Source organism: Xiphophorus couchianus, chromosome 2 (assembly GCF_001444195.1).
Source record: "Xiphophorus couchianus chromosome 2, X_couchianus-1.0, whole genome shotgun sequence".
Lineage (NCBI taxonomy): Eukaryota > Metazoa > Chordata > Actinopteri > Cyprinodontiformes > Poeciliidae > Xiphophorus > Xiphophorus couchianus.
The window spans coordinates 27,525,468-27,553,457 of NC_040229.1; the positions used below are offsets into that span (position 1 = coordinate 27,525,468).

A 27,990-nucleotide genomic window follows, 5' to 3' on the forward strand; every position below is an offset into this window, starting at 1 on the left:
GCAGGCCAGTCCTGGCAGCTCGAGACGCAGCAGAAGATGAAGAGGACATGAACTGAGCTGAAGTCGCTCGGGACGGACAGCTTCTTATCTGTGAGTGACACCGACGGACTTAATTATTATTATATATTTTTTAATGTTCTTCACCTGATAGTTGGCACGTTTTGTACTTTAAACCAGTGTTTAATGTGGTTTACTGTTTGGGGGCTCAGGTAAAATCCGTGGCTACTTTATAACGCAACATAATTGCTTTAAAAAAAAAAACATTTTATGGGGGTAATGACATGTTTGTACATTTGCGATGTATTTCTCGTCCAAGTAACCCGCGACAAGAACTGCGTCCACTTTAAAAACACCTAATCTACCTGCTGCGTCTTCAAAGCCTCGTGTATTGTTTAATTGTACTAGCTGTATCCTTTTTATTTATATATTATTCCTTATTTTGTCATTTGTAAAACGATAAGAATCTCAAAAAAAATCTTTTTGGTTTTATTTGTCTTTATAAATACAAAATTTAAGTATAATTTTATACACCAATAAGGTTATGTGTTTGTTTTTTTTCACTATACTCACGTTACTCACTGCTGATAGAATGACAACCGGAGATAAATTACAAGCAACTTCATGTTGGTTCATTGTTTTCAGTTTAACAAACAGAACCTGCCGCTTTAACCAAGCATTGATGCTAATTTTCTCATATTTCTTTTATCCGTTTCCGTTGCATTAAATTAATGGGTATGCCATAAAATGATACAAAAATGAGTTGAGTAAAGAGGAGTGTTATTTTCGCCTGTCCTCTCCTCAGTGTAGACGGCGTCATGCTGCATCTTTCGCGCCCCCTACTGGCCGCCTGCCTGTACCTGCTGCTGCCCTGGGGCCAGGGCAGGACCTTCGGCTACAACAACGGGTTTCACTACCAGGACATCAGCAACGGGGATGGAAATGGAGAGAGTAGGTGCTTTTTGTGGGTCTTTGATTAAATGAAATGACAAGGCGTTGCATATTTTCGCCTGAGAGTCAGGTGAGCTACAGGCAACCTTTGATCAGATCATAAGACGGCAGGCTGGAGGTGAGAAGACAAAGTACTCTATAATTAATGGTGCTCAGGCAGTCATCCAGTGTTATCAAAACAATTTTCCAGTGAGTGATGTTGGTCTCCTGTATGTTAGTTATGTGTTTGGGATGTGGTGTTATCCTCCTTTCCCCTTAATTACCACCTGAGTCTGTGTTTCTGCAACTTTTCTAGAGACACAAAGCAATTATATCATGGATTTGTGAAGCCCAAAAGCGTTGAGCACATCTTAAAAATATCATACCATTCCGCCAATTTCTAAATCACTGGAAATATATTTCAACTCTCTGTCAATCTGTGTCGAATGTATGTGCAGGAGATCTTCTGTCTGTCTGCACGGCAGGAAGTCAAAACCAACAGAAACCTTATTGTCCTCAATTTGTTTCGCAGACAAATGCAAAGAAGAAAGATAATTCAGTTAACAACTGCAAGTTAAGAATGAATCAACGTTTTGTTTACAAAATGAAAAAAGAAAACAAACACTATTGTGCAATACATATTAGTTCTGCTAGATGCAAGAATTATAACGGATTCAAATACACTACTGGATGGTAATTTACTCCTTTTTATAAGCTAACTAAACACCTCACCACTCTGTTCTTCTAACACGTTTATCAAAAGTAATCAACCTTTGGGTATTTTATTCCTTTTATTGCTTTTCCAAATTAAATTAAGTAAAATTCTACATAACTTTCCTTTTTTGACCAAACAAATATTACAAAAAAAACATTTATTGTCAAAGTGAAAACTGATTTCTACAAACAAACAAAAGAAAAGATTAAATAAAAATATTGTGATTGCATAATTTTTAATAGCCTCAATTAAACTCTCAAAATGAGTGTAATGGAGCCTGAAGGCCTCATGCCTTTACGCTTGAGAAATCCTTTAATCTCATGTGGCAACCATTCAGCTGTGTGAAATGCTTGGGTGGACCTAGCTCCGCCTTTGAGACACAGTTTCGGAGAACTGCAGTTCTACAGCTTCTGCCTCATAGCAGACGTACCCCAGGACTCCCACCCACTCAACTCCTTCAGACTAGCCAGCACAAATTAGCAAACCCCTGGTGCATCTGCTGAGCTCATTATAGGAGCTGCTCTCAATGACACGCTGGTAAAAATGTTGCTAACTGGTTAATTGAGGAGCGATGATATGATGATTTCCTGAAGGCGGAGTTTCATGAAGAGCAGAATTTTTTTAAAGAGACAGAGGCCCAATTTCAAGGCGTTAAATTACAAAGTAAATTTTCTTTTAAGTCATGTTTGATATGATTAGCATTTTTTAAACAATTTAAGTTAACTTAGTTACTTGATTATGCTATAAAGTGGTGCTATGTGCCTAGAAAATACATAATACTGCCTCTTTATTGCTAACTAATTAAAAAGCAGCCCATGTCGTTTAAAGTTACTGAATTTTGAAAACCGTCCATGTACATAAAAACGCACCCTGGTGTTCTGAATTTTTTTTTTTTTCTATCTTAATAGTTTATTTCAGTGGGATTCGCCTCCATGTGGAATCGCCCCAGCATTTGGTCTCGGCCACCAGGGGGAGCAGCGTCACCCTTCCCTGTCACTACCGCTATGAACCCGAACTGACCGCGCCGCGCAGGACCCGGGTCAAATGGTCCTGGTTACCCGCCAGCTCCATCACCACGAACGAAGCCTTCGCCTTGGAAACTGAAGTTATGGTCGCCATGGGCAACCGCCATCGCAGCTCCGGCAGCTTCAAAGGCCGAGTGCGCCTGCGTCGCTCGGCTCCAGGGGACATGTCTCTCGTGATAAATGAGCTGCAGCTGAACGACACCGGGCGGTACCGCTGCGAAGTGATCGATGGCCTAGAGGATGAAAGCGTGACGGTGGAGCTGGAGCTGAGGGGTGAGATACACTTGAGTCTAATGTACTTTATTGAGGTAAACACAAAGCAGAGATTAACAGTAAAGGAATGTCTGTCTGTAACAGGCCTATTAACAGACAGAACATCCATATGGCGCTCAGTTGGGGCCATAGTAATAATTAATACTGAAAAATAATTTTTGAAACTTAAAGAAAAAGATTTGTAACTGTAAAACATGTTCAAAGCTCCTTTATTAGATCTTTTTTTTTTCTTCCCAATTTCAGTGTTTGTTTTCAGCTTCAATACAAAAATAAACTATACAAACACTGAATCAGAAGTAGCTTTGAATTTGTTTTTGTTAAAAAAAAATTTTGTTAATTTTTTTGAGCAAACAGAATTATTGCTCCCAATTTGGCTCCATACATTCAAGATTACCATGGGCTAATTCTCTGTAATTGTTTTCCTTGCCTCGCTGTAAGTTGTAGCTAGGAGCAGCCAAATGATCTTCGTGATGTCGTTTCTTTACTAATGTTGTCTAACAAACAAACCAAAGCTACATTTATAATGTAACTAAATCACACACATCTATATTCTATTTATTAATCAGAGCACTTCTAAAAGATAAATTGGTTGTAAGGTGTCTGGTTTGTGGGTGTAATACAACAAAATATTACAAATTTCAAGTAGTGTTAATATTTTTTCAAGAAATTGTAGCTGAATTAGATGAGTAATGTTAGATTTTTAATCATAATCAGATCTTGTATGGAAATATGATTACTACTTATTACGAGCAACTCTGTATCTGATATTCTTTCTGTTGGCTTATAATGAGCCAACACTGCATGTCTTCCCAGTTGGAAACTGGGAGCAACACACACTGCCCCAAGTTACAACTTGTAAGGCCGACTTCGCGTTTCAGTGTGGCCGCTCCTCACATCAACAGTCATAAGATGTGGCAGTTTGTTTTTTATATGAGCAATATGTGCAACTGCCCAGGGCGGCATTAGAAAGGGGCGAGGTGCCCAGGACCTAGTAACGAAATTTATCTTGGAGTAAGTTTTCCCTGCTTGTTGCTGGCTGCTGGGGAAAAAGAAAAATCTGATAATTGCTTGCATTTTCATTGGTTGGGTAGCTCCGGAAGGAGGGGCTTGCACAAGGCACCATTGCTGCAAGGACCACTACAGGGTGGAAACATGTTTATTTTATAAAACACACAAGTAGAAATGTGTCTTAAATCAGTGTTACATGTAGTGTCTGTGACTCTAAACTTAAAATGGTGTTTGTAACAGCATTTGAAAACAGTGTTTATGTGCGACGCCATGTTGAAATCCTGAGATCTTAACTAGAACAACATTACCTGGGGTCTGACGTCAAACAACTCCAAATTCCTACTTCTTAGGTAACTGGAATGCAGCATAATCTTCTTTTAGGGGTTAAAATTTTATCACAATATTTTGTGGCACAATTGTGATAACGATAAAAGTGATAGTAAGAACAATTAATTTTTTTTTTTTTTAGTAAAACTGTGATTGAATGGCACAGCAATTTAGGACACAGTCAAATAAAGAAGTGTGATTTGAGTTGTAAAGTGCTTTTCCTTCGTAGGTGTTGTGTTCCCCTATCACTCTCCGAAAGGACGCTACCATCTGAACTTCTTTGGTGCCCAACAAGCGTGCCTGGATCAAGATGCCACTCTGGCTACGTTTGAGCAGCTCCTCTCGGCCTGGGAGGACGGGCTGGACTGGTGCAACGCCGGCTGGCTGGCCGACGGCACCGTGCAGTACCCCATCACCGCCCCACGGCACGGCTGCGGAGGTGAAAGTTCGGCTCCCGGACTCCGCAGCTATGGACCCAAACACCGCCTCTTCCACCGATTTGACGCTTTCTGCTTCTCGGCCTCCATGAAGGGTAAGTATGAAAACCCGCCGGGTCTGCAACTAAAGATCGTCTTTGCTTATCACTCTTCTCTCTGCTCTAGGGATCGTTTACCACTTAAACTACCCGAGACGGCTGAATTTCACAGAAGCAGCCCATGCATGTGCCAGAGACGGGGGCCGGGTCGCCAAAGTGGGCCAGCTGTACGCCGCCTGGAAGCTGAAGGGACTGGACCGCTGCGACGCAGGCTGGTTGGGCGATGGGAGCGTGCGTTATCCCATCACAAACGCCAGGGCTAACTGTGGCCCGTCACAGCCAGGGGTGCGTAGCTTTGGGTTCCCAGCTCCACACATGAAATTTGGCGTGTACTGCTACCGACTTACGACTTACGACGAACCTGGATCCAAATAGGCAAGAAGACAGTTCCTGTATCTCTTTATTTTTTTAAACGGACAAGGTGACCTTTAAAAAAATTTTATTTCAATGACTGGTGAAACATCTCTGAGACAATGCAGAAAATCATCCGACCCCCCGCCCACAAAAATCTAGAAATGTTTACATCTTCTTTGTGGAAAATTTCCACCTCGGCTATTGGAGCAGCACTACAAATACTTGCTTTTATCATTCACATTAACACCAGTCAGTGGCAGCTGCTTGATAGGATATTATTACAGTTTTACCTTTCGTCCACAGATTTCCACACTGTGTTTGTTTGGGACTGTATGGGCGCTGTCTTTTAAAGAATTGCTTTAGCATATGTCTGTGGTAAAGCTACTGTGGTAAAAGTACGAATGACAAAACCACTCTGTTGTAATATAGAAAATTACCTTGTAAAAGAAGAATCCGAACTCTTGTCAAACGCACGCCCTTTTTTTGTATTGTCTATGCATTTGTGATATTTTCTATGAATAAAAACCCTTCTGTAAATATTTATTTGCAAATATATTTAAACAAGATTCTACAAAACTCATTTATCCCCTTTGTGTTAGCTCGATATGCTAATCACGTCGACTGTTTTTGCTTGAAAAATGAAAACAAGACGACAAAATTGTGGCACATATTTAAATTGATTGATGCTCCTAATTTCCAGCGCCCTCTGAATTCCTCCCTCACAAAACCCACAAAACTCACAGAACCAGAAACTAGGAATAGAACACAAAACAGGCCACAACTCACCGTCAAAGTACCAAAGAAGAACGGGGCCAATTAAAAAAAAACAACAAAAAAACAGTTCTGACCTTTTTCTCAGGATTCTATGTAGGTGTATCAGGGCCATTTTAGGAGGAAAAGGAACACTAAATTTATACCTACAAGCTCATAAATTTTTAGATTAATCTCAGAAATATTTCAGAAAACAAACTTTAAAATTTCTGACTTTTGGAAATGCTGCATATTCAAAAGTTTATGCTAGAAAACCTCTGAGATTCTCAAAATTAGATTTTTTTTTCTAGCAATTTTTTTAAGCTAAAATTTTCAACTTTTTTTCTACAAAATTTCCAGGATTAATTTCAGAATAATTTTTTCTCTAGCAATTTATTCCCTTCTTTCTGCAGTGGCCCTAATACACGGCATTCTGACTTTAATTTCAGAAGTAAACGTTACAATTGTGAGGATTAAAAAGTCATTTTTCTAATCCGGTGGCCCTAGTCCTTGTCTGTATGAAAGAGACTAAAATACAAAGACAAAAAAGGAGCTCAGAGACGGGAGCGAGAGAAAACAGGAAGTAAAGAGGACACGGCGTTTCCAAAGTAAAACAGGACGAGGAACGTTACACCTACCTGTGCAGAACACACCTTTACATTTCAATCTACAGCATTTTCCTCAGTGACTAGAACGATGAATAAACAACGTAAATCGGTGTAAACCTGCTGCCATGCATGACCTCATATCTCAGCACGCCTCTCCCCAAAGACGCAGCACCGCATCCGCACAGAGCCGCTCTGTTCACGGGCGCTGCCGCCATAAAGGTAGTCACTGTAGCAGCCGATGAAGGAGCCATTTATTACGTGTTTTTTTTTTTTTTTTTTTTCATGGTTAAGTCGCACCGGAAGGGCAAAAGAAAACAAACAAATAAAAGTCCGGTTTGTGCTTCAGTCTACCTGAAATGTCGCAACTTCAAGGAAAACCGTTTCTAGGAAAAGACGAGGATTATATGAATCTGTGCGTGTGATCTGGTGGGGTTAAAGCTTCCGCGTTGACAGATGAGAAATAAAACCACTGAGACGAATAAGGCCAATGTTTTATTGGGTGATCTGGTCCAGGATTCAGAATCTGGACCAGATCCCAGCGGTAGTTGCGCATGTTTAGTTAGTTTGTTAAGGTGTTTCTAAACCAGCAGCAGGCAAAAACACTGATAGCACTTTTAAAAAAAAAATATTTTATGACCTCTATTATCTTGAGGCGCCCCGATAAAACTGCACCACACTCTGAACAGACTCTTGCCAACCCTGGTTACGTCCGAATAGACACGTCTCTTTTATTCGGTTCTCTCTGATGGCTGACGCAAGCGTTGACCTTAAATGCCTCACAGCCTCATCCTTAAAAATGAAGATACGGCTACATCTTAAAATAAAATCCAGCTACAATCTGAGGCTTTAATGAAAACATGAAATCCTCCTCTGGCTCTGACGACTCAACCGCTCTGCAAAACTCGTCCACGATAAATACTGTAAGTCACAATACAATTTGAACAAACAAAACAAAAAGTTAAAACTGCCTGCACTGCGCAAGTTATGGACAGATCCTGCTGTTCAGAAAAAGAAAAAAAAAAACAACATGGCGGATATTTACAGTGCGCAACCCGTCCCAGGTCAAACGCTGGTGTTCTCACGACATAAACAACGGCGCCGGTTCGCACTTGAGGAACCATAAATAAGGAGTGTGTGAAACTTCTTTTTACATTTCCAAAATGCCCGACAGATATTCACTGAATAGTTCACATTTTGTCATCACAAACCTCGATGTATTTCAACCTACTATAAAGTACTGAATAAAAAAAACAAACAAAAAAAAAAAAACAAGAAGCAGAATTCTATATGTTTTAAAAAAAAAACAACAACAAAAAAAACCCACACAAATCTATTAGGAAAGCAAATCTGAACAGGATATCCGTTTAGTGAGACGGTGGCAGCATTATGGTGTGGGGATGCCTTTATTAGCGACAGTGAGGCTTGGTGGGAAGACGGATGGAAAGCCCTTTATTTTGAAAAATAATAATAATAATTAAAACGTGTATCATAATCCTTCCTTTTTCTTTTGCTGTTACGCACCACTTCTTGTTATCACAAATTATACATTAGAGTCTGTTCAATTGTAAAAATGCTGTTTCAAGGCACTGTTTTCCTGCCATTTCTAAAAAAATAAAAAATAAAAAAAAAAGAGAATTTTATTTTCTTTTTGAATACAGTTTTAAGGTTACAGCCGAGTATTGGGGCTACGCTAACGAAACGCAAAAAAATTTTTTTATTATGAAGATAAAGTTGCAGCATTACAAGAATAAAGTCAAACTGATACCGGCATAAAATCATAATATTTCAGGAATAAAATCGGAATATAAACAGAAAGATTTGACCAGAATCTTTAACAGAAGTCGTAATGTCCCGACTACTTCCATACCACAACTTTATTCTTGTATTATTTTGTTTTCTTTCTTTTTTCCTAACACTCCGCTGTATAAGGTGCGCTGGATTCAAATGATTAGCACAGACATGGCGGAAGTCTCAAAAGTGCGTGCGTGCCGATTATTTCAATCCAGGGTGGCTGCGTCCCGAGTCGTGTTTTCGTAACGAGTTGGTTCCGGCAGCACCGTGGACGTCGAGCTTACAGCTGTGAACGAGACCGAAGGCTCCATTTGCTCCAGATGAGACGACGACACGGAACCACTCGTCTGCGACGCAACCAAAAGTCGACGTCCACCGCGTTGCCCTAAATAGCAGGAGTCTAACGCCTAAAACAAAGTCTAAGAGACGCAGATCTAGGAAAAAAATGGTAAAATATAATAAAAGTGTGAACTGAAAACACCTTCTGCGCTCTTCGCATGTTACTCTTCAGCCTCTTGAAAAGAGGTTGGTTTTTTTTTTCTACTTTGTGCCAAAAGAAAGGGAAGCGATTTAGCTCCAGGATGCTGAATCATAAATTAGAGGAATGAGCCTTCAGAGGTTGCGAGGTGACATTCAAAGACATCAGTTTTTCGTTTGTTTTTTTTTTAAAATCGTCGTCTAAAATGTGCTTTTAGTTGAGTGTACATACAGGGGTGCGATGTGCTATCTTTTTGGTCTGGCATTTGTATTAGTGTCCATGCTTCTTTAGAAGGAGGCTCTTTTGTGGCTCTCTGTTGCATGTCCTTTCAGTCCCGCTCAGAGCAGCTCCCTCTGCTCCTGTTGGCTGCTGACACCTTTACTTCTTCTCCTCAGGGACCTTTTGTGTAGCCTGTTACTGTTGGCTCCGGCTGGGGGAAGAAAAGGTACGCATACTGATGACATCACAAAAAAAACGACACACAAAAAAGCAGACAAACAAAAAAACAAGGCACTAAAAAGACTCAAAACTGATTCTGCAGCGAGTTTTCGGTTGTGGATAGTGTAGCTCACAAGCTGCAGGATCAGAAGTGAATATTTCTGCATAGATTTATGATTTATATACAGTTTAACCTGCTGTTGGTTTATTTCTGTCTGTACAGATGCTCAGCCCAACGCACTATCCTCAATGTTACCAAAATGAAATCAAAATACAGGGACTATTTTTCCATTATAATACAGTAAAAGACAACAAATAAGTTGAGCGACTTTGAATCATTAGGAACCTTTAAAAGGTATTCGAAAGGAAATGTTGCCCTGAAGCCTGGACAATTTGTTTCAGCTAAAAATGGTCGATATTCCACTAATGTTGAAAAAAAAACAAAATTTCGCAATGGCGGCGTTTCCATTAAATAAGAAAGGCAATTAAAATGACACCCACGTTTAAATGCGTCATAAGTCATTTTTAAAAAAACATGCCGCGCTATGATCCTCTGACAACTTCCTGTCGTCTTCTTCTTTGTGGTTTGCGCCAGTGGCAACTTCCACTTGTTGATCACGTGACTCGTGTGATTGGAAAAAAGTGTTTCCACTGCAGATTGGCCAAAAAAAAAATGAAGCGACACCTTACATAGCGGCAAAGCTTTGACTGTTTTTGAAACTGCCGCTTTTCCACTAAGCAAATTTATTTTCGAAATGTCAAACTGTGCAATTATATGGTGAATGGAAACGTAGCTATTGACTGTCGACAAGAAAAGTGTGCAGACAAAAACTCCCATAAGCCAGCGTCTGTCTGGCTCCTCCAGGTGGAACTATGTACTCTTAGAAGCGTTTGACATTTGTTCCTGTTTCAAATACGACTGTGATCTTCTGTCTTGTGAACCCTGAACTTTAGTGAACTGGATGAGAGAAACCTTATTTTCATTGGAAAGTATACATAATTCTTATTGTGATTCACTTTAAAAAGCCTAAGTCGCGCCATCATCCTTAAAGTTCAAACACAATTTTCCTTTGAAACTCACCGTCTATGCACTGGACTTGTGGCTTTTCCCACTCTCCGTTTGCCATACAGTGTATGACAGACAGGTGGCGCTGTGTGAAGCCCGGGTTGCACTGGTAGCGGATGATGGAGTCGACAGGAGAGCGCCCTGTGCTGCTGCCCATCGGAGCGCCGTGTTCCACCTCAGGGGGTGCTCCACACATGACTGATGTAAAATAGAAACAAGTTTGATATGTTACCATACAAATGCAACACATATGTGGCTAACGGCACTCCTGGTAAAGATTCACAACAACAAAAAAAGCCAGAAATATACAGTTTGATCCTTTAAATGTAATTTGAAGCTAGTATTTAGCAAACTCTGCTAGTTTATGGCTGGAAAATTTTTTTTTTTCCTCCATTAGACAAAAACAAACCAAAAACAGTGGACTCCTGGATACCGATTTTGCTGCACTATTCAAACAGTTTCTTTCTTTTTTTTTTTTGTCTACCTGTACACATGGACAAGTTTAGTATTTTCCCAACAAACACACATCTGCCTTATTTGATTAAATTGCAAGCTCTCTTGTGTTTCCTACCTTAAATAGAATATACATTCCTATAATACATTGCTTAAATGTTTCAGCTACTTTTACCTTAAATTAACATTTTTTGGAGTGCAAGTAAGTGCACCAACAGGAATTTGGTAGAAATCTTTTAAAATCAGATATTTTTTTTGCGTGCTCAAATTAAAGATGTTTTTTTTTTTTTTTTTTACAGTGCGGGAATATATTACTGCATTATAACCTAATATTATTTATGGTTTCACCCCAGTAGCGGCTGGTGCTAAAAAAACTGAGGGGGGCACACACAAACAAACAAATGAAAAACAAACAAAACAAATCTTAAAAAATAGCACTATTTGAACATGAATTTTGCCCTCCTTTCCTTCTGCCCTGCAAATTTCTCAATTACATTCTTGTTAAAGTCAGTCATCTCTGTGACTAGTCTTTTCTCCATTGACAACATGGCCAATGCATTCAGCCTGTCCTGAGTCATTGAGTTTCTCAGAAAAGTCTTGATTCTTTTCAGAGTTGAAAAGCACCTTTCAGCTATGCTAAGTTTCCCCCAAAAACTTAGCTTCATTGCATTGTCTAGGTGGCTGCGGCTGTTTTCCTGCCGTTTGCATTTTTCTGAAAGATGTTTTAAGTCTCTTACCCCAGTTGTTGTCCACATTGCCTCCGTGCCAGAACTTTGAAATAGCAAACACGGAAAGCAGTAAAATGCATTGCTTAATGCAAACGTAAACGTGAATCGACCTAACGAACTGCAGCTGCGCTAATGATTCGAATCGGGGATTGTCCAATCACACAATGTTTTAAAAATAATTAGCCAGTACTGACGCTCTACCAGTAATGACACAACAAAATGGGTGTGTCCGGGACGCAGAGCGCTGCGCCCTGTGGAAAACCTTAAACAACCAATTAAAAGTCAGCCTCAGATCACCTGCTTGCCAAAAGTTGATGCGCCTACATACACACTCATTAGGACGGCGCCCTGCACATAGGAAGTGTGCACAATGTGAGCAATTAGAATTATGTATTTACTATTTTAATAAATTCTAACATGTCTATTGGACACACAGTATGAATAAATACATTTCTAAGTATTTTGCAGTTCAGAATAGAAATCATTTATTATCTAAACAATTTAAAGGGGGCGGCGCCCAAGCGCCCCCTACTGGCCAGCCGCCACTGATTCACCCACATTTACCAAAAGGCCATACAGGCCCCTGTAACAACAATTTTTCCCTTAAAAAGGTGGGATTTAATTCAAAAATCTGTAAAAAAAAAAAAAAAAAAAAAAAAAAAAAAAAAAAAAGAACGAAGAAAGATAGAAAATTGACAAATATTGTAAAAAAAAAAACAAACAAAAAAAAAACTAAACTATAAAACAAAAGGGAGAAAATCCTAATCACTAAAGGTTTTGCCATTTCCAAAAAGAAACGTATTAAATGTTTAATTATTAATCTAATACGTTTTGATGTGGGGGGTGGGTTTGTGAGCGGTCGGCCTACCAGCTGCTAGCTTGCAGGTGAAAGGAAGGTGGTAGTTGCAGGGCACGTCGTTCCACTCGCCGCCCTCATGCCAGATCATCACCACGCAGTCTTCACCAGAACCAAAGTAGTTATCCGGCTGGTTGGGCCTCCAGTTCTCGAAAGACTGATCACAGCGTCAGATTAAGACCTGCAGTTTTAGCTAACGGTTTCATCGCGACTCAGCGGAGCGGTTCGGTCAAACTCACCAGAGGACGGCCGTCTGTCCAGCGGAACTCATTCTGCACGTCTTTGTCGTTAAGTCCAATCCACTGATAGCTGTCACCATGGGCTGTAAAGTAAACAAGTTGACAACATTTAGGGCAAATAGGCAGCTGTATTTGGACAAGGTAGGGCTGGAGCTATCACCGATTAACGATTATTTTGACGATTAGTCGAATAAAAAAAGGCACTTTCTACATTTTTTCCCCCATCTAAGCCTTTTTATGCAATAGAAATACATTAAAGATGCAAATAAACAAATAATTCCTTTTTTAAATGGGAAAACGAACATTTTACTGCCTGATAGACAGTAGCAGCATTCCTTTAGAGTGATGCATCTGCAGCGAAAAATACTGCAATCAACATGTGAAAAACTCAAATCACACATTTTTTATTAGTGTTGAAAATTGATTAAAAAAATTACTCACATCAAACACACTCTAGCGCTGTGATTAATCATGGTTCATCACCATTCTCAACTTTGTAAGCTTTATATGTTGTCCTAAAAATGTTAAAGAAAATCATTTCTTGTCTAAAACCAAACATCTCAGTTTTCCAGGGGGTTTTACATTCAGGGCAGTTTTAAAAAAAAAAAGTAATTTTGTTTCAAATATAATTTAGAAATGTTAACTATAAATCGGTTGTGCTTAGTTGGAAGGACATTTAGTCATTGCAATAAGTAGGCTACTGGCTACACTGGTTTTATGCAAGCGTCCATCGCTGTGTTTTTTAAAGCAAAATATGCCACTGACTTCCAGTGACTCTCCTCGCTCATCTTTTCACTCACATTAGCAACTCTGCATTACAACACTGCGCTGGTGTGAACTAGGTAGCCCTCTGCAGGCAGGAGAGAGGCTTTTAGGTCAAAATAGGTAATGCAATTAAACTACATTGTGTAACATGAATGCCTTAAACGTTTTACATTAATCACACTGAGAGCTCTAATTTTAACACTCACTGTTGCCCTTTTAGCTTTGTTCAGTCTTCTGAAACCAGATTGCTTCACCGTCAGATTTGACATGAGGGCTAACCTGACCATCAGACGGTTACTCACAGTTGACAAACTGCTGCTCCTGTGGCGAGCCGATGCTGACCAGGTGGCCGCTGACCTCCTGACAGCGTTGCTCTGCCTCAGACCAAGTGAGTCTATCGTCAAAGTGTCTGTAACATCTGCCGCCAAACTCCATCCAGTCCTCAGGACAGCCCTTCGTAGCTAAACATGTTTTGGAAAAGAATTGTTTAACGTAAACAGTTTACTCCAGCTGCTCAGTTTAGTGTGAGCATGTAGATGGCATTGGTCCTAAGTTCATACCTCTATCCACATCAGGACGCTCCACAACAGCCGGAGTAACTACTGACACTGACGGAGCCGTTGTTGGCCAGGCGTAGACTGCTTCTGGTGTGACTGAATGAACTGCAGACCCGGTGTCACTCTCCTCAGCTGTATCCCAGGATCCGGATTGGTCAAGAGTCGGTACAAACTCTACGTAAGCCGTCGTAGGAGCCGCTCCGCTTCCCGACGTTTGAGTTGAAGTGCCGCTGAATTCAGGGCGGCGTCCTGATGCACTGCCTTCCCCGCTTATCTCCACCACACCTCGCCCCTCTTCAGTAAAGTCTGAGATTACTTCAATCATGTCATCCTTGATCAGGTAGATAACTTTGTCGTGCTTTGGAGACGGGTCTCCGGAGGCAGAGCCACTGCCTGAAACGCCAGATGGAAAGCCACTGGGAAAACCACTGGGGTACCCCGATTCAGATGGCTGGTATCCAGACACTTCTTGCTCCCCAGATTGCTGGGGTGTCAGGTCAATCCCACTGCTGTCGACAAACAAAATGCCAGAAAACCCGCCCGAGCCGGAAGCAGACACATCTCCTGATCCAGAAACACTCGATCCCCCGCTGGTGTCGATCCCTCCCTGGCCAAGCTCCTGCGTTGTTGTGCCATTCTTGAGGGTTTTTGACAAATCCACCAGCTCTTCATCAACCAAGGTGACCACTGTGTCATCACCACTGCCACTGATGTCCCCACTTCCACTTCTGTAGCCTGATCCATGTATGATGATGCCAGATCCGGATCCAGATTCAGATCCAGATTCAGCTCCTGATGCGCTCCCCATATCTCCAGATGTGATGAAAACCGTACTGCCCTCCTTCCCTTCCTTGAGGCTTCCAGAGGCAGACTGCTCGCCAGAAAGCACATCGGGTGTTCCGCTGTAGGTGACGCCTTGTCCTGACCCGGATGTGTCACCGCTGCTGGTGGTGGAAGAAGGTTCCCCGGAGGTCTCCCCACTGGCTGAGTGGTCAGCTGAACCAGAACCCGGCGTATCGACCGGGACAGGAGGGGGAACGGTTGTCGCTGTAAAATAGGATGGAAACAAAAAAACGAGATCAGAAGACTTGATTCTTAGATTTCTACTCTTCATCGTTGATTCAATAAATCAATAACAGTATATATATCGCGAAAATCTCGATCAGTATCAACAGATAATACGTCACATAGAATATCCAATAATTTCACTGGCATTCTGGGAGATGTAGGTATAGGCATCAACCTCTCAAGGCCAACTGAGCTAGCTGGGTGGCACCGACTAACTTCTTCACTCTTTGGTTACCTAGCAACAACTTGTTGAGTAACTACCAGCAGCAGCAGATTAAGGTTTCGCCACCGTGCCTCAAAGCTGCTTAAAAATAAAAATCAACAGCGTGGAGAAAGTGGGGGAAAAAATAACAACACCACCTCAAGAGGAAATTGCGAATAAAACAGGAAAGGTCCCGTCACCAGTTTGGCAGTATTTCAGACATTTAAAACAAAAAACTAGTCAATAATTATCAATACCGACTGACTCAAAACGTTTATATCGTGATACGCTTTTCAGCCCTAACGTGTTGCGGTGCTATGTCTTTATCTTTACTGTGAGCTTAATTTAAGAAATATTCAAGCTTTTACCATAATGAGACCTTTATGGTTCTGTCATTCTGAGCCGCGTTACCTGTCGGAGCAACTTGTAAAGAAGTATCAACAGTTTCTTTGATAACCTCAACGTCGGTCATATTCACAGAGGTTTCATCGTAGCCAACTGTAGTTTTGTCTAGAAGACAAAAGGACAATGCGAAGAGATGATATAAACATTTCCAACACAAATATCCATGTTCAAAAAGCTCAGTTTCACTTTACTAACATGCACCAAAAAGCCTCGTCTTTCTTGCTTTTTGCCTTACTAGTAGGAGCACCGTCAACCGGTGTGACGGTTGTAGTCTCGCTGACATCTTTAGGCTTTGTCGTCTGAGAGACGGTGATGGGAGTTTGGGGATCAACAGGAATTTGAGCTGAACGTAAAAAAAAGAGAAAACAGACTTTATTCTTAAGATGAATTACGATTTTGAATCACACCTTTCTTCATCAGACTTCTATTTTGATCACATTTTCACCTTTTACATAAAAAAAAAATAAAAAAAGAAGTTAAAACCACACCCAGCCAATCCCAACCTCTGAAGCAGTAGGCGTCGTAGCGTGAGTGCTCATCAGGAAATCCCGTCTGGTTGGGGAAGGCGTAGATGGTGCGCACCCCGACCTCTCCGCCCCCACAGTAAGATTTGGGGGTTGTGACGGGGAAGCGGACGCTGCGGTCCATGAGCCAGCCTGGCCGGCATTTGTCGAGTCCTTGTCTCCAGGCGGCGTGCAGCTGCCCAGGCGTGGCCAGGGTGCTGTTGAGCTTCTGGCAGTGCTGCACGGCCTCGTCGTAGGAGAAACTGTCGTAGTCGGTGGTGAAGAAGACCTCACCTGGCAGACAGAGGGACGCATGTAGGCATTTAGGAATGACGGGGTAGATCAGTCTATGGACAATTCATTCCTACTAATTTAAATACTACATCAGTGGTGTGGACAGTTGGCTAGTGTGAGGTTTATTACAGCCAGCCTTGTTGGGCAACTTCCAAAAATGTGTAACATTCATAACATCGTCTTTTAAATCCAGAAAATGCTACAGTTGGACACACACAATCAATGTAAAAAGAAACGCAACAAAACAAAAACTAAAGATTTCGGAAGGGCACTGTTTTCCAGAGGGAAAAGGGCAGATAGTGTAGCACCACCTAGTGTCCATCTGTGCAAGTCCCTGACTAGCATATTAGATTTCTAACTTTTTATAACAAGTACTGCCTCCGTAAATTAAAACTGTTATAGACAGCACCCACCAGCGACTGAGAGACAAATTGCCGTACAACAGGATTAAGAGTGTTTCTGTGTTAAGTCTTAAAGATATTTTTCATCGGCGCAGACTGTGCATAACACCTTATCTTATCAAGTTTTAGCTTTACATAAATAACACACTGATGCCCCTGAAGTTGGGATTCTAAATGGCAAAGTTTGAGTTCTCACCAGCCTCAATCTCAAAATCTTACTGTATATGGCTGCCTTGCGTAAAAAAAATACAGTAATATGTAATGTGAAAAACTGTATATTTGCAATTCTGACAAATATTTCACACAGTCCTTTAAGTGAACGTTTTTCTTCAGAGCTACAAACGAGCAAAATTCAGAGAAATACACCTTTAGCTTTCAATGCTAACATAACAGAGTAACTAAACTGTGTGCGGTTCTGGAGAAATAGAGCACTGCTGGATATATGCTGGACTTTTCTTTTGAGAGGTTTCAAAGCAGTTAGCTTATTATCTCTACTTTAGCTTAAACTCTTTCATATTTACCTCACAAATAACTTATACCAAGATTTTGGCAGCGTACCACCACTTGCACAGTCTTAGATGTATGGTATTAAGGCATTAATTTATACCAATATTTGATATTTGATTTTTACCTTTTAAGCCGTCCACGTAACAGAAGACATCGTAGCACTCGCTGGCTGGTCTCAGGCCGTACGACCTCACTCCTGGGAGGTTTAGCAGGTTACCAGCACAGTTGCTTCTGGGTGACACAATCGGATACCTGGACAAGAAAAGCAAAAATAAATATGAACGTTTTCACTGATTCACTGATTAAGTTGAAGATAACAACATCGCAGTCATATATTTTATTATTTCGGATTTTGTGGAGCCTTTGTCAAGCTGATGTCCTGGTCGTCTTGCTCACCGCACAGATTGGTCGCGCAGCCAGCCAGCGTCACATTGGTGCAGGCCTTTCTCAAAGGCTGCGTACAGCTGCTGGGGGCTGGCGATAACCGCTCCGATGGTCTGGCAAGCCAGCTCAGCCTCCAAAAAGGTCAGAGTGTAACGACCAGTGATGGGTCGGTAGTGGAACACCACACCTAGGACAGAAGGGGGAATGGAGAAAATGGCGTTTGAGAGGACTGTTTTATCCGTACGAACATTCAAGTCAAGTGAATTGATTTGTTACAAACCTCAGTAATCTAGCTTCAGGATGCGATATAGTTTTTAAAAAATCATTGAAATAACCGGTAGCCAGTCGATTGGAAGACATAAAACTAAATTTTAAAAAAATCTTAAAATCAATTCTAAAGGCAGTAGCTTTGCAGAAGGCAGCTAATGTAAAGAAGCCAGAAGCAGAGAAATGTAGTCTTGCTTGTGTGTGCCAGTTAAAAGTTGAGCTGCAGCCTTTTGGACCAACCGCAGTTGGCCAATCTGTGTCACTCCACTGCCAACATAAAGACAACTGCAATAGCCCAGGTGGAATGTAATGAATGAATATGAAGCTGAAAGCATGGAGGGTTTTTTTTCAAGGTCACCAAAAGACAGAAACTCTTTTGCTGCCATTTTTGACTGAAAAAATCCTACTCTCAGGACAAAATTGATCTGTTCGTTAAAGCTTAAGTTGGTATCTAGAGTTACTCCCAGGAGTTCTGGTAAGAGGATGTCATGTCATTTCTAATTTCTAAAAGGCCAAAGTCGTGAAATGTAATTTATTTATATGACGGTAAATAGTAAAATTGATCCAAACTGTACTCTGATGCAATCAAAGTCAGTTGATCTCATAATTCCAGTTGGTAGAATAATCATTTAAGTTTGAGGCCATTCCTTTTTTTTATCCATCCCAAGCAAGCGCCGCCAAAAATGGAATGGAGCCACTCTCTTTTAACAGGAAAAAAATCTCCAACAGAACCAGGCTCAGTTGGACCAACCATTTACCGCAACCAATTAGCGACTGAGACAGAGGAAAGACACAGAGGCACTGGTTTTATGGTATTAGGGGGAAAGTTTTTTTAAAATTACTTGCAGCAACACTCTTAGTGGTTTCAGCTGGGAGAAATGTGGTTAGACCGAGAATTTCTACAGTTGGTAATGTCATTATTAGTGTATTACTCCCCATTATCAAAATATTAACAGTTTTGATCCAACCTAATAACTTCTTGTCATCAAGTAAATTGTCCAACGCAGAGAAAGCTGCCATATTCCCAGTACTTGTATTACAAATTTAGGTATGACAGCAGTTGCGAATGGAAGCCAGGTGTCCTATTCTCAGAATCATAAATTATGCTTTTGGTTACATGCCCTACATATATTGTAGAACATTAGAAGCAGAGAAGTCATTAGACTACAGCTGCTGATCTATATAGAGGATGTTCCTGTTCTCTCTTGGGACACTTCTCTCTCTTTGCGGTACTACAGCCTTCATTAGAGTCAACCCAATGAAGCTTTTCTATAAAACTTCCTTAGATCAGCATGTGCCCTGTTTTTGCACAGTTATGTTTCTCTCTTCTACTAAATATCTTTAAAAAACAAAGATGTTCCAAACACTGTTTTCATTCATTTATTGAAACTTTACCTGTGGGACCCATGGTCACATCTTCACTGGACAGATGTGTAAATGGGGAGAGAGTTACTACTCCTCCAGACTTGCTCTCTTCAGTCCCTTGTGAAGGCGTTGGGGTTGGGAGGGGCACAGCGCTAGTTGCAAAGTGGATGACTGGGAAGGGTGTGGTCCTACCAGGCACTTCACCTTCATCATCATCTGAGGAGTCAGGATAGTGAGACATTTACACTTTTAGAACACAACAAGACACACTACTCATTAGCAAAGACATCAAACACTTCAGAAATGAGATATTATTTATATTTAAGCCTCTTGACTCCTTTGAAAATCCAGAGTTGTTCTCAAAGAATCACCAACCTTGGAAGCAGACTGCATCGTAACGAGAGTCTGGGTAGGGGTATCCAGTTTGGTTGGGGAATAAGTAGACTGTTCTTACTCCAACAAGCCCACCTCCACATAGAGGCCTGGGGATGTTGATTGGGTAGCGTACACTTTTGTCTGCCAGCCAGCCAGCATTACAGACATCCATGCCATTCTTCCAGGCAAGGTATAGCTCTCCAGTGGTGGCCAGCCTTGCTCCCAGTTTGACACACTGGTCTTGTGCTTCATAGAAGCTAAATTTGTCAACAGACATGGAGTAGAAGACCTTGCCTGGTTGGAGAGAGAGTTGACAAATAAGATGAAAATATGCCTTTGTTTTTAGATTGGAAAGGTCAAAGATTGCACTTGTTGTTAAGAATACCTGACATCTTCTCAGCAAAGCAGTACACATCATAAGTTTCATTGACATCTCGAACACCATAGGTCCTCACTCCAGGAAAGTTTTCCTTATCTCCAAAGCAAGGTTCCCGAGGCTCCTGAATAGGGTACCTGGAGAGAACAGAAATTTTGGTCACCCAAAATTTGGTTTGTGGTAACGTTCTAAACATTTTTTTTTTTTTAACCAATCATTAATGCACCGAATAGAGACAAATATGACTTTGTGGGCATTCTGAAAGCAGATTGTTGTACAAGTCTGTCAGACTCTGGTGATAGTTAGTGTACCTCACAGTTTCATCTGAAAGCCACCCAGCATCACACTGGTGGTATCCGTCATCGTAAGCGGCTTGGAGTTGTGCGGGAGTTGCAATGGTGGCACTGTTCTGCACGCAGGCCTCTTTGGCTTTTTCAAATGTTAGGGTGTAGCGGGTGGAGATGGCACGATAGTGGAATACAATACCTGTAAAGAAATAGAGCGTCAATGTCATAATTTCTGGTAAACCCTCCCATTACACATGGTTTCTCCAACTACTGTAATTGTTTCACTCTTCCTTAGCAACCACCCACTAAACACGGGTGCTGTTTCCAGAAGCAATTTGTCGAAGTATATAGGGGTGATCAATGAAACTTTATGCTTTACTGAGCAAAGTTGTATAAATTTGAAGCATACCTTGAACCTGGATGTCTACAACGTCAGAGCTGTCCTCAATACCATGGGTCACTTCGCAGCGATAGGTACCAGAGTCTTTGGACCTTAGCTCAGTTATCTCAATGGTAGCATCAGTAGGAACCAGCGGGTAGCCGACCAATGTCACCCTGTCCAGATACTCTGTCTCCACATAAACCTTCCCCTCCGACGCTACCAGGATTGGGCTAACTTTCTCCTTGGTGATGTAGGTCCACTTGATTCTGTGAGCTAGCGGGGCCATGGTGGGTGCTCCTGGGTCATTCACAGTGCTCCCTCGGAAGTAGCATGGCACAGCTACCTTTCCTCCCAGCAGTGGACGGAGAGGCAACTCAACAGGGATGCTGACATGCAATGAGCCAACTATATCTGCGGTAAAAATAAATAGATGATGCATTTTGTGCAGTGATCAGGAGTGCAGTCAGATGTACTATAAAAAAGTTTGTGTTAGGGAAAACTAGGGAGAAAAATGTCAATGATACTAGTGGCCATGTGAAGTTATATTCCTTTAAATAGAAAGAGGGTTTTTTTTGTTTTTTTTTTATCTTAGCAATCCAACACAGCCGTGTTTAGATATGAGTAAAAAGCTAACAGTTACAAAAACCATCTTGAGAGTTGGTTGCATAGCCTTGGTCTTAGAATATGTAAAACCTTTCCAAATAATTTTGATAGACTAATACATACCGCTACTTTATGTACTAACCACTTTTAACACTGTAGCAGAAAGTTGACCACCAGAATTGGCAAGTGGTCAAGGAAATGTGAACTATAAAAAACATTTTCACTAAGAAATTAAAATCTTCCAAAACAAGGAAATAAATATGTGGTACAACACAAAGTATTCATTTATTAATAAAGGGTTTTTTTTATTTTCATTTCCATTTGATAGTAATGCTCTCAAACCATTAGCAATGTTTGGAAAAAAAATATATACTAGGGCACACCCATACATTATACAGCCACTTTTGGAAAAGGACTGTGAGGCCATTTGTGGCTCATAGGACGACGACCAATGAGTGACTGATATGTTTTCTGCGAGAATCAGACGTCATTGTTCATTTCATCGAAATTTTGTATGGTTATTTTATTATTGAACATTTAGATATTGGAAGTGAACATTTTACAATGCAATTACAGTACTTTTTCACATTTAATTTAAAAAGAGATTATTGTTTGTGTCCTGCGAGTTTATTCAACTGATTTTGTATGACAAAATCATACATGGCGAACTAGGTTGTGGTTCTATTTGTTACTGAAAATGTTGTCTTTAGAAAAATGCCAACTGATTGTATCTTAATCAAATTTGATTTTTGGTTTGTATACTGGTGAAAAGGCTGATCTCACAAAGCACCTTTGAATCAAGACATAAACACTGCATCCCTTCAACCGTCTAGCACAGTGACGTGCAATATCCATGGGCAGAATATCGTCTTTCCTTACCATTGGGGTCTTTCAGTATTGTTGTTGCCAAGATTATGGGCAAAGACACACACAGCAGAAGGAGGGTTGTCATTTTCACCTGACAAATACAAAAATACACAATAATGATTATCTGCATGTTTATCAAAATGGACACACAAAAAAAAGATTCAACACGTATAAGGTTTCCATATAGTGCCTGTTATTTTCTCCTCTTAGTTATCGTGGTAAAGATTTATGTTAAATTAATGCACACACTTTAAGGGTGGGTTTTTCTGCCTCTGTCTTCCCAGCTCCTGTGCTCATATATTAAATTCCTTTTGATCCAGAATACGGTACAGTGTGCTTGGATATTGCTTCAGGCTCGATGGAAATAAAATGTCAAGTGGTGTTTGGTATGAAATGAATGTCCCGTTTTGTGTTGCTGGACATAGGAAAATACATACACTGTATAAAAAGACACATAGCCTTTATTTCCTCAGGCTGGCATGAAATCAGACTAAACTTTTCCTGCTTTGGGTCAGTTATAATAACCACAATTACTTCAACTTGCTGAAAGTCAAAATGACAAGAGAGGTATTTTATTACTTTCTTCAGTCAGACGTTTTCATACATTTTCTCAAACATTTGGTAGAACTGCTTTTTAAACGGAATGACTTTTGGGATCATCCTTCCAGAACCTTCTCACAGTACAGTAGTTTACTGGAATTTCGGGCGGTTCCTCCTGACAGAACTGGTCTATTTGAGTCATGTTTGTGACTCACCTTGCTCTCACACACACTATAACTTTGCTTGTTCATTTCTACAGGAGATCAGAGCTTTGTGGTCCTGGAGCCACTTTGTAACCATACTGGCCATGGACTTGGGCTCAAGGTGAGTTTGGGAGACCCATTTTCACCTGAGCTTCCATGATGTCCTGACATATTAGTATTTCCACATGAAGTCCTTTCATAATGTTGGACAAACGATGCTTCCGCCCCTGTACTTCAAAGCCCACCTGATATTTTCAGGCTCCCACTTTTTCCTCCAAATATGATGTAAAGGTTATCATAGCCAAACACGTACATTTTTGTTTTATCATACAGGAAATGTCTTTAGAAGTTCAGGCCTGGTTCTTGAGTGCTTTTGCCAGCTGTAATCTGTATTTTGGGGTAACAAATTCTTCCTCTCTGAACGGCTTTTCGGTCCATATTGGTACAGGCCTCGTTTTCACTGTGGATAATGAGGCCTCCTGCCAACCAGCCTTTTCACAAGATTTTGTTCCGAGATCGATTCTCACATTTCACACCAAAACCTGGTCATCTCTCTGACACCAAACATGTCTCCTTACTAAAGAGTACAATGGCTGGATACGTATGGTCATTGTTTAACGGAGACTACGAGCTACGATTGGAGGATTGAGGATGATTTATATGACCGTTCCGAAACTCGGGTGTAAGTGATTTTTGTTTCACACTTTTTTAATTTTCAAAAAAATAAAAGAACAAACACAACACAGAGCTATGCAGTTATGGTATAAGCTAAATTGTGAACAGCTTCAATTACCTTTTTTTTTTTTAAATCAAATGCATTTCATTTGCTGAAAATTGTAAAAACAATGAAAAAATGTGTTGTTTTTTTTTAGATTGATTTTTTTTTTCATTTTGTTTCCTGGCTAAATAGCAAAATAAGCTAGCACGTTATGAAGAATTAGTGCATGTAGCGTGTTACTCTACAAAGGCTACCCTAATATCATCAATTGAAGGGATTGTATATGGTGGGAAGTTCCTGATGTCTTGCTTTTGTGTACCTTTTCATTTAAAACTCGGTAGTCTATTTAAAATTGACACTGGAAAAGACTCCTGCTCCTTTAGAGCGGCAATGCACACTGAATTTATCCTTCTCATCGTCAGTTGTTATTGGAGGTGTTACAAAAATCCGACAACCCGGCCGCCAGCGGACGCCTCAGTGAGCCTCTGGATCACAGCCTTACGTCTGCAAACGCCTGCTTAGCACACAGCGTATTTCTCACAACCTTCCACAGCTCTGACACGCAGCACACTCAGAAATATTAAAACCACTGAAGGGCTCAACTGAGCCATCATTGTGCCGCATTCACAGAGATGGAGAGGGCCTGCAGAAGGCTCCCCAGTTCATTAACAGGCTCACAGAGACGTGTAAAAACCAATGAACCTGAAGCTAGCATTCAAATAGCGTAGACGGTCATAGTGACCTGTCAAGGCTCATCATACATTAATGCTGTTATATATATTCAAATGCATGACATTTAGCATGAGTAAGTGTGTGTATCTGGGCATTGTAAAAGTTCAACGGACAAAGCACGTCCAGTGGAGCAGGACGAATAGCTGCCTAAGATGGACTGTTGACTGAGTTTGGCCAAAAACTCTAAACACCATTTTGCATAAGACAGATGTATTAAGAAATCCACCATGAAATGATCTCACAATTTCACTTTTTAACAGATGTATGATTATTGCATGTGTGACGCATTAAGTCTCACAAATATTTAGGAATGTTTGAAATTCTTTCCATGCCTGAAGGCATCTGGATCACTGTGACTACTTCGCAGTTACAATCTGCGTCTTACCGACGTAAGACACAAAGAGGAGTCTATCAGTGTACCTATGTTTTTACAGTTGAACTGAAATTAAAATCTTGTCTCGGGGTGCCAATTGGGCCATATATGCTTTGATATAAAACATTCGACTGTAGCTCAGGCTTTGTTTTTCCAATTGAATTCATTTAAAAAATACTTTAATTTCCCCTTGGATTTATAAATTAAGGTTCTCTGCAGTTTTTCCACCGATTCTATTTCACAATTGTCTTGTTAAAGAAGCAAAGAATCCACACAGTGTGATGGTGCCACCATCACTATGGGGATGGTGTGTTCAGGGTAAAGTGCAGTGTTAGCCTTTCTGTTGTCATGGCATCAGCCTTCCAGAGGCCCCCCCCCCCCCCACTGCAGGTCTTCTGGTTCTGGTCGCAGAACCAGAACTAAACATGGAGAAGCGGCATTCAGCTTCTATACTCTTCTAATCTGGAACAAACTTCCAGAAAACTGCAGAAACACTGAGTTCCTTAAATCAAGGCTAAAAAAACCCCATTTGTTTAGAGTTGGTAGTGGAATCAAAGGCCACATTGATCAGTATATTTTATATATATGTGCTCGATGATGGCATTTGACATAATGTAATGTTTATTGCTGTTTCATAATTGGTTACTGTGTAATATCTTTAAAGGCACTTTGGACTGCGTTGTTGCTGAAATGTGGGATACAAATAAACTTGACTTCCGACACAAAAATTGATCGCATCTGGGCATCTGACAAAATGTCAGATTTTAAGAGAGCTTAAATAATATTGATGCCTATTAACAGACTTTAAAATCAACCGTTTATTTTGAAAGAATTTGAAATTCTTTACATCACCAATAAAATGTCAATACTTTTAAAACATAATAATTTGTGCAAGTACATGCAACATACAATATATCATAATTTGCATTTCCATTGACCACATAATTGGTCAATGGAAATTATTTGGAAAAAAAATTTACTTAAGGGAAACACATCAATTTTGAAAGAAATCTTCTGTTGTTTTTTTGTAAAACGTTTTAACTCTATCATGAGGCAGGTTTTCATTTTGGTGGCATCGAAATTGGAACTGGTTTATTGCAAGACTGCAATGGAAACACTTTTCTCCCCGCATCCCATAAGTCACACAGTCAACAGCCGGATGTTGCCACTGGCGCAAACCACGAAGAAGAAGACGACAGGAAGTGGTAAGAGGATGATGGCAGCCAACATATTTTATTGATGACTTCTCGGTGAACAAACTTATTCCTGCGTGATTTTAATTGCGTTTCCTATATAATGGAATCACCGCAATTCCGAAACGGCGTTTTGGTCGACATTAGTGGAACATCGACAAAGTTGGGTCAACATGCGCTTCCCACATTTTGTAGCCAGCTCAACAAAAACTTTCGCCTCTTTTATCTTCGCAACATGAGACTTACCAGGTCTCATGTTGCGCTTGAACGCATCATTTTAACTGCGAGCACTGTGTGACACGCTCCAGCATCTGGGAGTCAGTCTCCCCAGCGGGTCAGGTCAAGCCAATCAGCTGCCGCTCCACACTGCGCCCATTCAGCCGCGCGTGGTGGCTGCTGCTCCCCAGGTTCGCCACGGTGGTATGTTCTGTTCCCGACCGACCTGGAGGGCCGCATAAGGCTCCGGTCTGTTCCAGGAGGGAACGGTCGGTGGGGCTGAAAGGGGCGGGGCCTCGGGATGGCGCGACCCTGCCAAGGTAAACACAAGGCGGGCATCCAGAGACCCACCCCACCCCTGCCTGTCCACCCACTCTCCTCTCGCCCCGCAGCAGAACAGAGCGGACATTGATATGCGCGCACAAGGAAACACAGAGCGGCTCTCATGGCTCGTCGAGGGGATGTGAAGGGACTCACGTCTGAAGCCTCTGGTTTTAAGAAAGACGCCTGGAAGTGTGTGAGCGCACGTACTATACAAGCTGTGTTTGGGAGCACTGAGCACACACTGACTGTTGTACAGTGAGACGGGCGGAGAGCAAACGCCTCGTGCTCTCACCAACCCATCCACAGGTGTGCTATAGTAAATGTCGGCGTCAGAGATCAAGGACGTGTTCCGGCGGCTCCCCCGAAACGTGTCACGCGTTTACCCAGGAGTGTCACTTTACAAACTGAAGCGCGTAATCGGAAGAAGGCCAAAACAGTAAAAGGCATTGTGGCTTCAACCAAAGCTCTGTCAACTCAAGAGTTAAAATCTGGAAATTACAATTCACAGCGCGTGCGCGTCTAGTTTAACGTCACCATGGCGACGGGACGTCGCTCTCTGCCAGTGTTTTCCAGCATTGCCGAAAAGTGAATAAGACAGTGATCAAATCTATGAGCTCTAGAATCAGTTGCTATGGATAATGACTAAAAAGACTCAATATAGGAAAATGAAGACAGGGGAAAAGGTTACAAAACATCTTTAAGTTACCTGGAGGGCAGAATAAGGCTCCAATCTTTAAGATACACCTAAATACTAATAATTTAGGTGTTTTTAGTTAGATTTTAATGGAAAAATCTCAGAAATATATTGACAGTCTTCTCTGAACTCAATGGAACAATATTCTAATAACATTTAATAAGTATTTTTGCATGTTTCCACTGATTTTTTTTGATGATTTACGTTTGGAGCTCCAAGTTCTCCAGCTTTGGATGCTTCCTTGACATCCCAACCATTTAGTTCCCTTAATAGATTCTCCATCAGATTCAAGTCAAAACATTAACTTCACATCCAATCAGAAGCAGCGTTGGTAAAAATTCAAAGACTTTCTTTAAAACCGACATTGACCAGGGCTATGAAGAACTTTAAAAATGCCGAGAATGAGGTGATGCTCGAAATAGAAACACCTTACGAAAACAGTGGCAAATTTGGACTAATCACCAAACATTGATTATAGATTGAAAGCTGCCTCTTCACAGAAACTCTGGAGCCACCGAAAGAAAATCTTGCAAAAACGGCAAACTCTTCCGAACCAACTCACCGTTTGTATTCGATATTACAAATCAAACTGAAGAGTGAAAGCAATTCCTAAACAATCTCAGAAAGAGTCACAAAAGCGTCTTCCGAAACCTCGTCCACATATTCCAGTGAGTTGGACTGGAAAACGTACCGTCTATTCTGCCGTTGCTCCCAGTGCCAGTGACTCCAGGGGCCTCTCACTCCTGCCTGTGTAGGAGGACAGAAAGAAGCTGTATGCAGCTACCACACATTTAGATGCTGGGAGGAGAGGGGGCAGG

At 41.1% G+C, this 27,990-nt stretch overlaps 2 protein-coding genes across 3 annotated transcripts; one reads left to right on the forward strand and one right to left on the reverse strand.

Annotated features, from left to right (window-relative positions):
• Positions 1-8,231, forward strand: hapln3 (hyaluronan and proteoglycan link protein 3). Of its 2 annotated transcripts, none has more exons than XM_028003457.1 (5): positions 1-90; positions 803-948; positions 2,551-2,940; positions 4,505-4,807; positions 4,878-8,231. In XM_028003457.1, exons 2-5 carry the CDS (start codon positions 816-818, stop codon positions 5,183-5,185), a joined length of 1,134 nt encoding a protein of 377 aa, XP_027859258.1. In that variant the 5' UTR covers positions 1-90; positions 803-815; the 3' UTR covers positions 5,186-8,231. The 2 variants fall into 2 exon arrangements, with proteins under 2 accessions (XP_027859258.1, XP_027859266.1); XM_028003465.1 differs by having other exon boundaries at positions 808-948.
• On the reverse strand, positions 8,033-27,953 carry acanb (aggrecan b). Its single transcript, XM_028003445.1, has 18 exons — positions 27,864-27,953; positions 22,192-22,270; positions 20,737-21,120; positions 20,352-20,526; positions 20,050-20,177; positions 19,665-19,958; positions 19,320-19,505; positions 17,670-17,844; positions 17,398-17,525; positions 16,072-16,365; positions 15,804-15,911; positions 15,575-15,673; positions 13,897-14,940; positions 13,639-13,797; positions 12,572-12,654; positions 12,345-12,489; positions 10,311-10,493; positions 8,033-9,221 (listed from the first exon to the last, which is right to left on the reverse strand). Exons 2-18 carry the CDS (start codon positions 22,262-22,264, stop codon positions 9,130-9,132), a joined length of 3,750 nt encoding a protein of 1,249 aa, XP_027859246.1. The 5' UTR covers positions 22,265-22,270; positions 27,864-27,953; the 3' UTR covers positions 8,033-9,129.
• Positions 27,954-27,990: the final 37 nt, after the last annotated feature.

Excerpts from the sequence above, each read along its gene's own strand:
- acanb (XM_028003445.1), bottom strand. The coding sequence starts at position 22,264 with ATGACAACCCTCCTTCTGCTGTGTGTGTCTTTGCCCATAATCTTGGCA. Across the intron at positions 19,506-19,664 it reads CGATGCAGTCTGCTTCCAAG|ATGATGATGAAGGTGAAGTG; the intron begins GTTGGTGATTCT and ends CTGACTCCTCAG. Across the intron at positions 10,494-12,344 it reads CACCTGCAAGCTAGCAGCTG|TCATGTGTGGAGCACCCCCT; the intron begins GTAGGCCGACCG and ends ATTTTACATCAG.
- hapln3 (XM_028003457.1), top strand. The coding sequence starts at position 816 with ATGCTGCATCTTTCGCGCCCCCTACTGGCCGCCTGCCTGTACCTGCTG. Across the intron at positions 2,941-4,504 it reads GGTGGAGCTGGAGCTGAGGG|GTGTTGTGTTCCCCTATCAC; the intron begins GTGAGATACACT and ends TTTCCTTCGTAG. Across the intron at positions 4,808-4,877 it reads CTTCTCGGCCTCCATGAAGG|GGATCGTTTACCACTTAAAC; the intron begins GTAAGTATGAAA and ends TCTCTGCTCTAG.